We start from the raw sequence: 11645 nt of genomic DNA, 5'->3' as shown, positions 1-11645 counted from the left end.
TGATTAGGCTGGCAGGCAGAAGTGGTTAGGGGCAATCAGGCAGGCAGGCAGGTGAGCGGTTGGGAGCCAGCAGTCCCTGGATTGTGAAAGGGTCCCAGATTGGAGAGGGTGCAGGCTGGGCTGAGGGACACGCACCCCCTGTGCACGTATTTCATGCACTGGGCCTCTAGTAAATTATAATTATACTAGAAGCCCAGCATGCGAAATCACATGGCCCTGCCCACCCTTGCACTCCTTGCTGGGCCCACCTTGCCGCGCCCACCCATCCGCTACCCCACCCGCCCCCTGCCTGCCAGCCTTGCTGTGATTGGAGCCTGTGGGCCGTGCTGCGTGAGCCAAAATCACGATAAATCCCAAACCCACCACCGCAAGGCGGGACCCCAGATCTCAGACATGCTGTGTGAGGTGGGACCCCAAATCCCAGACCTACCACACAAGGTGGGACCCCAGACCTGTTGCACATGGCAGGACCCCAGATCCACTGTGCCGGCAAGACCCATCAATGCATCTCCTGGTGACCGGTTATTTGGTCGTTATGGCGTTACAACCATGGGCTTTTTATATATATATAGATTTGGTAAATGAAAAAAACTACCTCTTCCACAGTACACACAACAGAAAGTCAAACTCAACAAAATCTTCCTGATTTGAGGAGATATAGAATACAGTAATTCTCAATTCCCCTAAGAACAGCATAATATTTTTTTAAAATATATTTTATTGATTTTTTATGGAGAGGAAGGGAGAGGGATAGAGAGTTAGAAACATTGATGAGAGAGAAACATCAATCAGCTGCCTCCTGCACGCCTCCTACTGGGGATGTGCCTGCAACCAAGGTACATGCCCTTGACCGGAATCGAACCTGGGACCCTTCAGTCCATAGGTCGATGCTCTATCCACTGAGCCAAACCGGTTAGGGCGCATATTTTTTTTTTTATTGCCTACCTTGTACCAGGCATTGTATTATGAAGTACTGGGATCACCCAGATGAATATGTCAGGTGTGATGACAATCTTCTTGTAAAATCTTTTGCCCATCAATGGATCCAATTACTCCAACTGCTCTGGCTGAAACCAGCAAGAGATTTTTGTGATTATTAAAAGGCATTATATGTTTAAAAGGTTAAAAGCATTGCTGTAGCCCATCCAGCATGGCTCAGTAGTTGAGTGTCAACCTATGAACCAGGAGGTCAAGGTTCAATTCCAGGTCAGGGCATATGCCTGGGTTGTGGGCTCGATCCCCAGTATGGGGTGTGCAGGAGTCAGCCAATTAATGATTTTCTCTCATCATTGATGTTTCTCTCTCCCTCTTCATATCTCTCTGAAATCAATAAAAATATATTTAAAAGAAAAACCATTGCTGTAATAAGTCACCTATGAATACACTTTGTATGATATGTCAAAGAAGAGCATGTACTCTGAGACGTTTAATTTGTTCAAATGTTTTCCAAAGGTGGATATTGAAGATGGATCAGTGTCTTTACAAGTCCCTGTATCCAATGAAACTTCTAATAGTGCCTCTCCTCATGAAGAAGATAATCGCAGTGAGACTGCATCATCTGGATATGCTTCAGTTCAGGGAGCAGATGAACCACCTTTGGAGGAACATGTGCAGTCAGCAAGTAAGCACCATGCTGAGGGGCAAGTGCCCCACAAATGATACCTTGTGGTTCTTAGCACTTGTTCCATTCGTCCATTAATACATTTCAGATTTTTTTCTATGAACAACAATGCAATGCAGGATGAATCCCTTCCTTAGCTTAATATACATATATTCAAATGAACCTGAAGCAAAATGACATACCTCAGGAGTGGGAATTACTCACAGAAGAAAAAGATTTATTGGAAAGTTTCTTTCTGATGCATTTAAGTGTTGGCTTGTTAATTTACAGAGGCTAGGGCAAAACTTTAAATTTTATAAGCCATTGTTTATTGCAGACCAATCAGCAATTAAAAAAGGAGTTCTTAAATGATAAAAATAAAATTCAATTTACAAAAGCTTGATTTATATACAAGTTCTCAAGAACCCATATTTTGCACAGATTGAATCTTTGCTTAAGAATAGTATGTGCTGCCACCTGTTGATTATTTACAATGAAATGAACAAACCTTGGAAACTAAAATTGAATACAATAGTGCCCTCTTATCCCTGTTTTCGCTTTCCAAGGTTTCAATTGCCTACAGTCAACCACAGTCTGAAAATATTAAGTGGAAAATTCTAGAAATAAGCAATTCATAAGTTTTACACTGTGTGCTGTTCTAAGTAGTGTGATGAAATCTAAGCTCCATGCATGTTAGTCACTTAGTAGCCACTTCAGTTATCAAGTCAACTGTCCCTGTATTGCAGTGCTTGTGTTCAACCAATCCTTATAATAGCCTAATGCTATGTCACAATACCTATGTCATTCACCTCACTTCATCTGAATACATAGCATTGTATCATCTCACATCATTGCAAGAAGGGTGAGTAGTGTACAATAAGATATTTTAAGACAGCACATTCATTTGACTTTTATTACAGTATATTGTTACAATTGTTCTATTTTATTCTTAATTTGTTAATCTTTTACTGTGCCTAATTTATAAATTAAACTTTATTGTATGTATATATGCATAAGAAAAAAACATAATATATATAAAATTCTGAACTATCTGTAATTTCAGGCATCCACTGGGAGGTCTTAAAACATATTCCCTGTGGACAAGGGGAAACTACTGTATATTATTTTGAAAATTCATGTGGATCAGTATTGCAGCTTAGTAATACCATAGTAGTAAAGAAATTTTAGGGAATTCAGTGACTTTTTTTTTCTTAGAAAACCTCTATACCAGTGGTTCTCAACCTTCTGGCCCTTTAAATACAGTTCCTCATGTTGTGACCCAACCATAAAATTATTTTTATTGATACTTCATAACTGTAATGTTGCTACTGTTATGAATCGTAATGTAAATATCTGATATGCAGGATGGTCTTAGGCGACCCCTGTGAAAGGGTCGTTCGACAGCCAAAGGGATCGCGACCCACAGGTTGAGAACAGCTGCTCTATATAAAATATTTTCCCTGATTTTAGCTTCCAACTTTTTCATGGTTTTTGATGGTTTGAAATTTTTTTGAAATGTTTTTTCTTAATCCATATATATATATATATATATATATATATATATATATATGGAGAGAGAGAGAGAGAGAGAGAGAGAGAGAGAGAGAGAGAGAGAGGTAATACGCTAATCGGTCCTAACGGTGTCCCAGTCACAACCAGAGCTGGTGGGCGGGGATGGGGGTGGGGACTTCTGCTCCCACCACTGGCACTCACAGGCTTGCCCAGCGGTAACTTCAGGCTACATCAGAGATGGAGGCCGCTCCTGATGGAGGCACACACAGGCAGAAGCTGGTGGGTGGGGACGGGGGTGGTGACTTCTGCCCCCAGCGGAGGCACAAGCAGGCCTGCCCAGCGCTAACATCACGTTGCCTGTGTGCATCCCTGCCCAGCAATGAGGGGAAGCTGCCTTTCAGAATATAACTTCAGCCATCAAAGACCACCCCAAATGTTTTTTCTTGGATGGTCCAGGTGGTAGTGGAAAAACATAACTTTATAAAGTTTTAATACATTATATTAGAGGTCATGGTGGTACTGTTTTACCCACAGCGTCTACAGGAATTGCTGCAAATATGCTTCTCCGTGGAAGAACCTTTCATTCCCAATATAAATTACTGATTCCATTAAATGAAACTTCAATTTCTAGACTCGATATAGAGTGAAGTTGCTAAAACCATTAAAAAGGCCAAACTTCTCATTATTGATTAGTGCACCATGGAATCCAGGCATGCTATAAATGCCATAGACAGATTACTAAGAAAAATTATGAATTTGAATGTTGCATTTGGTGGGAAAGTTCTCCTTCTCGGAGGGGATTTTCGACAATGTCTCAGTATTGTGCCACATGCTATGCGATCGGCCATAGTACAAACGAATTGAAAGTACTATAATGTTTGGGGATGTTCCAGAAAGTTGTCTCTTACAACAAATATGAGATCAGAGGATTTTGCTTATAGTGAATGGTTAGTAAAACTTGGAGATGGCAAACTTGATAGCAGTTTTCATTTAGGAATGGATATTATTGAAATCCCCTGTGAAATGATTTGTACTGGATCTATTATTGAAGCTACCTTTGGAAATAGTGTATCAATAAATAATATTAAAAATATATCTAAACGTGCAATTCTTTGTCCAAAAAATGAGCACGTTCAAAAATTAAATGAAGAAATTTTGGATATACCCAATGGAGACTTTCACACATATTTGAGTGATAATTCCATTGATTCAACAGATGATGCCGAAAAGGAAAATTTTACCATCAAATTTCTTAATAGTATTACTCCTTCAGGAATGTCGTGTCATAAATTAAAATTGAAAGTGGGTGCAATCATCATGCTACTGAGAAATCTTAATGGTAAATGGGGTATTTGTAATGGTACTAGATTTATTATGAAAAGATTGCAACCTAACATTATCAAAGCTGAAGTATTAACAGAATCTGCAGAGGGAGAGGTTGTTCTGATTCCAAGAATTGATTTGTCCCCATCTGACATTGGCCTCCCATTTAAATTAATTCGACAACAGTTTCCCATGATGCCAGCATTTGTGATGACTATTAATAAATCACAAGGACAAACTCTAGACAGAGTAGGAATATTCCTACCTGAACCCGTTTTTGAACATGGTCAGTTATATGTTGCTTTCTCTCGAGTTCGAACAGCATGTGATGTTAAAGTTGTAAAAACTTCATCACAAGGGAAATTAGTCAAGCAAACTGAAAGTGTTTTCACTCTTAATGTGGTATATAGGGAGATATGGGGGCAGGGGACTTATTCTAATAAGTTTAATCACTTTATCAGTCATTGTTTGCATCACTGTTGTTTTCATATCATGTTTTTGTTGTTTTTATATCATGTCTTTTTTGTTGTTATATCATTTTGTTATTGTTTATTTATTAATAAGTATATATATTATTTTCATATACATTTTACTAATTTCCTTTCATCTCTGACACTTCTATTATAGAGAAAGGGCAAATAGCAATATTAAAATATTTCCACTAGCCCTGACTGGTTTGGCTCAGTGGATAGAGCATCAGCCTGTGGACTGAAAGGTCCCAGGTTCAATTCCAGTCAAGGGCATGTACCTTGGTTGTGGGCATATCCCCAGTGGGGGGTGTGCAGGAGGCAGCTGATCAATGTTTCTCTCTCATTGATGTTTCTAACTCTCTATTCCTCTCCCTTCCACTCTGTAAAAAAATCAATAAAATATATTAAAAAAATAAAAAATAAAATAAAATATTTCCTCTAATTAATTCCCTTTTAATGTGCACAAATTTCATGCACCGGGCCACTAGTCTATAATAAAAGGGTAATATGCTAATTAGACCAGACATCTTCCGGATGTCATTCTGGACATCCTTCCAGATGAAGTGGGCGGAGGGAAGCCAGTCTGGGTCCCCGGTGCCTACGGGCGGCCAGAGCGAAGCCAGTGCCTGCAGCTGGGGAAGGAAGGTTTAATTTTTATTTTTTTATGAGACTTATTTTTTTTATTAAATCTTTATTGTTCAGATTATTACAGTTGTTCCTCTTTTTCCCCCCCATAGCTCCCCTCCAGCCGGTTCCCACCATACCCTCTGCCCTTACTCCCCACCCCCCACTGTCCTCATCCATAGGTGTACGATTTTTGTCCAGTCTCTTCCTGCACCCCCACACCCCTTTCCCCCCAAGAATTGTCAGTCCACTCCCTTTCTATGCCCCTGATTCTATTATATTCACCAGTTTATTCTGTTCATCAGATTTTTTATTCACTTGATTTTTAGATTCACTTGTTGATAGATGTGTATTTGCTGTTCATAATTTTTATCTTTACCTTTTTCTTCTTCCTCCTCTTCTGAAAGAATACCTTTCAGCATTTCATCTAATACTGATTTGGTGGTGATGAACTCCTTTAGCTTTTTCTTATCTGTGAAGCTCTTTATCTGACCTTCAATTCTGAATGATAGCTTTGCTGGGTAAAGTAATCTTGGTTGTAGGTTCTTGCTATTCATCACTTTGAATATTTCTTGCCACTCCCTTCTGGCCTGCATAGTTTCTGTTGAGAAATCAGCTGACAATCATATGGGTACTCCCTTGTAAGTAACTGACTGTTTTTCTCTTCTTGCTTTTAAGATTCTCTCTTTGTCTTTTGCCCTTGGCATTTTAATTATGATGTGTCTTGGTGTGGTCCTCTTTGGATTCCTTTTATTTGGGGTTCTCTGTGCTTCCTACACTTGTAAGTCTATTTCTTTCACCAGGTAGGGGAAGTTTTCTGTCATGATTTCTTCAAATAGGTTTTCAATATCTTGCTCTCTCTCTTCTTCTGGCACCCCCATAATTTGGATGTTGGTACACTTGAAGTTATCCCAGAGGCTCCTTACACTATCTTCATATTTTTAGATTCTTTTTTCTTTTTTCTTTTCTGGTTGGGTATTTTTTGCTTCTTCATATTTCAAATCTTTGACTTGATTCTTGGGATCCTCTTGCCTGCTGTTGGATCTCTGTATATTATTCTTTATTTCAGTCAGTGTATGCTTAATTTCTAGTTGGTCCTTTTTCATATCCTCGAGGGTCTCACTAGATTTCTTGAGGGTCTCACTAAATTTACCAGCAGTTTCTGGAAAATTCTTAAAAACCTTATAACCGTGGTTTTGAACTCTATATCCAGTAGTTTGCTTTCCTCCATTTCTGTCATTTGTGACCTGTTTCTTTGTCTCCACATTTTGGCTGCTTCCCTGTGTTGATAGAGTGGCTTTCTTTGCTAGGTGTCCTATAGGGCCCAGTGGCTCAGCCTCCCCAATTACTTGAGGTGGACACTCTTGGTGCACCGCTTTGTGGGCTTTGTGCACAGTCTTGTTGTAGTTAAGGCTTGATTGTTGTTGGTATCACTGGGAGGAATTGACCTCCAGGCCAATTGTCTGTGAGAATCAGCTGTGTCTACGGTGGGAGAACTTCTGTGCTAGAGACACCCTTCTGGGGCAAGACTTGCTTCAGTGGGGCTTTGGTGCTCACTGAGTCTGCCCCCTGAGTGTGTCCCTTATGGATCTGAGGAGTTGTAATCTGTATGGTCTCATTCTGACCACTGGGTACACTGGCTCTTGGATCTCTAAGGAGGTGCTAATTTAGCAGCAGGAGCTATGGAGAGATCTGCAGATTCCTCTTCTTTGTTTGGTGTTTGGAGGTGCCCAGATGAGGCCCAGCTGTGAAGCAATGCAAGCTGCTGTGGGGCCTTGGGCCTTCTTTTGGATGTTCTGGGTCTCTCTGACCCAGCTGCAGTTTGTTAAGTAATTTTAGATTGCAAAGGGCCAGGGCATTCATATGCAAAAGCCTCTGCACACAGCTTGGGTGGGGCGGGGTCTCAGGGAATCAACAGGGTGGAGCAAACAGCTATGGCTGATCCTCAGCCCTGCCCTAAGAGGCCACGGGTCTCAGTGTCCCTTGGTAATCACTGCAAGCACCTCTGAGAGAAGTTGCCCTCGAGTTCCGCCTGATGCGAGACAGTCCAGTTTCTCCCCGTATGAGTCTGGGTCCCCAGAGACTCGCCCAGAACTGGAGTTCAGAGCAGTCGGGAGCTTGTGTCTCCCTCCTGATTGAAAAAGACAACCATGTCCTCAGTTGCCAGCCCTTTCCATGTGCGCCTCCGTACCTCTGCACTTTACTTCCACACCTCCTCTGAGTCTCAGTGTGCTTTTCTCTTTCCTTCTAGTTGTAGAATTTATGCTCAGCCAGCCTTCCTGTGGTTCTGGATGATGTCCGTTTTGTCTTTTAATTGTAGTTTTGAAGTGGTTGTGCGAGGCAGCAATTTCAGGTGTTTACCTATGCTGCCATCTTGGTTTCTCCAGGAAGGTTTACTCTTGAAAGAATTTTCATGCATTGGGCCTCTAGTTTAGAGATAAACTAATTCTGGCATAGAGGTATAAGAAAACCTAAATGTCAAGATGACTTGTGAAATGTCAAATGTCAGCTTCCTATGACATAAACCTTTGTCCTCTGTAGGCTTATCAGTGCCATAGATACCATTTCTGAAGATCTCAGGAGGAATATTATATAAATGCAAACCGTTTATTGCATGTAATCTAATCTTCAGACATATCCTAGAGTATAACATCATCATAATAATCTTAATAATCTCTGGATTAATCAGCCTATAACAAGAAATCATTTTATATTTGCCCCAGATGAGATTATGAGATTTTGTCCGCATAACTATGTGGTAATAGAATTCAGGGAAGATAAAGAGAGTGTACAAGATAACTCAGTTTATTGCTAGACTTGTTTTATAAAGTCCCAACCTTTTTTTGTGCTCTGTTCTTGTGGGAGAGGATGGTAAGCAGAACAGCTTTTGCAGGGAATTTGAGAAACAAATGAAATGATGATCCATGTTCCTCCTCCTCTATTCTTTATTTTTTCTTTATGGATTAAGGTATCTTACCTAATAATAGACAAACAAGTAAATTGACCGTCCCTCTGCTATGCTCACTAGCCAATCAGGAGAGTATGCAAATTAACCCAACAAAGATGGTGGTTAATTTGCATACATAGGCGCCCAGCGGCCTGGGTCCTGGGAACATCATCAGGCACCCAGGTCACTCCGAGGTAGGCCATGTGTGGGCCCTGAGCAGCCTAGGAAGGGCCTGAGTCAGGGGGCTCCTAGGCAGGGCCTGAGCCTGCGATCAGAGCTGAGGGTCTGGTCGAGGTGTTAGGCCTGGGCAGGGGCCGAGCTGGCAATCAAAGGGAGCTGGGGGTCCCCTGCCCAGGCCTAAAGCCTCGGACAGAGGTGTTAGGCCTGGGCAGGGGCCAAGCCGGTGATCTAAGGAAGCTGGAGGTCCCCTGCCCATGTTTAAAGCCCCGGCCAGAGGCCTTAGGCCTGGGCAGGGGCCGATGGGAGGGAGTTGGGGGTCCCCTGCCCAGTCCCCATGGCTTTAGGCCTGGGCAGGAGCCGAGCCGAGCCGGGCATCAGTGTGAACTACAGAGGAAACACCTTTTCTGACCACTCATTGGCTAAGCTCCCTGTATGCCACTGGTAATATTCTTAGTAACTTGGGTAATAAGAATCCAAGAAGGTGACCTAGGGTTTTTCCACCACACTCCTGGAGAAAAAAACGAAGGTCCGCTGCTGGAGGGCTAAGAAATGTCATATCCTGCCCTAGCCGGTTTGGCTCAGTGGATAATGCTTTGGCCTGCTAACCGCAGGGTCTGGGTTCAATTCTGACCAAGGGCATGTACCTAGGTTTCAGGCTCCTCCCTGGCCTGGGCCCAGGTCAGGGCTCATGCAGGAAGCAACCAATCAAAGTGTTCCTCTCACTTTGATGTTTCTCTCTGTCTTTCCCTTTCTCTTCCACATTCTCTAAAAATCAATGGAAACATATCCTCAGGTGAGGATAAAAAAAATAATAAAGAATGAAATGTCATATCCTATGAAAGACACATCTTGAAAATGCCTAAAGAAAGTTGTCATTTTTTCATGGTGAAGGGCCTGGAGTCTGTGTTGATGAAAACACCTTGGTGGCTGCGGTGACTGGCAGTGGCTGCTGCAGTGGGGTGATGGGGCTGGTGCCTTCCCCTGATCAGCCTGGTCGCCTCCCATAAAGGGAGGCCAGACTGCGGCTTAGGCCCGCTCCCCAAGGAGAGCAGGGACCGGGCCTAAGCCATCAGTAGGACATCCCCTGAGGGCTCCCAGTATTTGAGAGGGGGCAGGCTTGGCTGAGGGACCCCCCCCTCCCAGTGCAAGAATTTCATGCACCAGGCCCCTAGTTACATATATGTCCTTATCCCCCCATTGCCCCCCAAACCCCCTTCCCATGCCCTCACCCCCCTGGTGTCTGTGTCTTTTCCATGCATACAAGTCCTTTGGTTGATGTTTCCCCCTTACCCCCGCCCTCCCTTACCTTTCCTCTGAGGTTTGATGGTCTGATCCATGCTTCTCTGTCTCTGGATCTGTTTTTGTTCATCAGTTTATGTTGTTCATTATATTCCACAAATGCGGAGATCATATGATATTTATCTTTCTCTGACTGGCTTATTTCGCTTAGCATAATGCTCTCCAGTTCCATCCGTGCTGTTGCAAATGGTAAGAATTCCTTCTTTTTTACCACAGCGTAGTATTCCATTGTGTAGATGTACCACGGTTTTCTAATCTACTCATCTGCTGATGGGCACTTAGTCTGTTTCCAAATCTTAGCTATGGTAAATTGTGCTGCTATGGACATAGGGGTGCATATATCCTTTCTGATTGGTGTTTCTAGTTTCTTGGGATATATTCCTAGAAGTGGGATCACTGGGTCAAATGGTACTTCCATTTTTAGTTTTTTGAGGAAACTCCATACTGTTCTCCACAGTGGCTGCACCAGTCTGCATTCTCACCAGCTGTGCACAGGGTTCCTTTTTCTCCTCATCCTCGCCAGCACTTGTCATTTGTTGATTTGTTGGTGATAGCCATTCTGACAGGTGTGAGATGGTACCTCATTTTTGTTTTGATTTGCATCTCTCAGATGATTAGTGACTTTGAGCATGTTTTCATATGTCTCTTGGCCTTCCTTATGTCCTCTTTCGAAAAGTATCTATTTAGGTCTGTTGTCTATATTTTTTATTGGGTTGTTTATCTTTCTTTTTTTAAGTTGTATGAGTTCCCTATAAATGTTGGAGATTAAACCCTTATCGGTGATAACATTGGCAAATATGTTCTCCCATGTAGTGGGCTGTCTTGTTGTTCTGTTGATGGTTTCTTTTGCTGTACAGGAGCTTTTTATTTTGATGTAGTCCCATTTGTTTATTTTCTCTTTAGTTTCCATTGCCCTAGGAGCTGTATCAGTGAAGAAATTGCTTTGTCATATGTCTGAGATTTTGCTGCCTGTGTTTTCCTCTAATATTTTTATGGTTTCCCATCTTATGTTTAAGTCCTTTATGCATTTTGAGTTTATTTTTGTGTATAGTATAAGTTGGTGGTCTAGTTTCATTTTTTTGCACGTGTGTGTCTAATTTTCCCAACACCATTTATTGAAGAGAATGTCTTGACTCCATTTTATGTTCTTGCCTCCTTTGTGAAATATTAATTGAGCATAGTGGTTTGGGTCGATTTCTGGGTTCTCTATTCTATTCCATTGGTCTATATTCCTCCTCTATTCCTCATCTGGATGAATGATAGTAACACCCACCCAGGTGCCTCAAACCTGAAACTAGGGAAATCCTTGATTCTTCCCTCTCCCCTTTCTATTGATTCAACATCCTTTTTCTCTAATCAATTCCCTAATTTCCAACCTTAATTTCACAGTCATAGCTTGAGTCACTATCTTCTCTCTGCCCATTTCTTCCCTCTGCCTCCCCCCAAAATTGGAGAAGCCCAGTCTAACTCCTGTTCCTCCTTTAAAACATGCCTCCCTTTGAGAAGCCTCCCTTGACTTCTATTCATCAAGGTCTATCCATGTTCATGTGTGGCTCTATGTATGCTTCCATACAAGTTCTATTGCATTTATTAACTGAACTATATTAAAACTTTTAAAAGTTCCTTTGGATATGGACAGTGTCTTATTATTCACTGGTTTTATATCCACAACTAACAGTCTGCCACATAA

At 41.9% G+C, this 11645-nt stretch overlaps 1 protein-coding gene across 4 annotated transcripts in view; it reads left to right on the top strand.

Moving 5' to 3' along the window:
* The window catches only part of RNF128 (ring finger protein 128, E3 ubiquitin protein ligase), a 114502-nt gene that overhangs the window by 89027 nt on the left and 13830 nt on the right, over nt 1-11645 (top strand). For all 4 annotated transcript variants that reach the window (XM_006082276.3, XM_023758803.1, XM_014459729.2 and 1 more), the window contains one exon: nt 1453-1621. In XM_006082276.3, the coding sequence (XP_006082338.1) occupies nt 1453-1621 (169 nt within the window). The remainder of the gene's footprint in view (nt 1-1452; nt 1622-11645) is intronic.

Source organism: Myotis lucifugus, unplaced genomic scaffold (assembly GCF_000147115.1).
Source record: "Myotis lucifugus unplaced genomic scaffold, Myoluc2.0 scaffold_2, whole genome shotgun sequence".
NCBI lineage: Eukaryota > Metazoa > Chordata > Mammalia > Chiroptera > Vespertilionidae > Myotis > Myotis lucifugus.
This window is presented reverse-complemented; position numbering and strand designations above follow the sequence as displayed.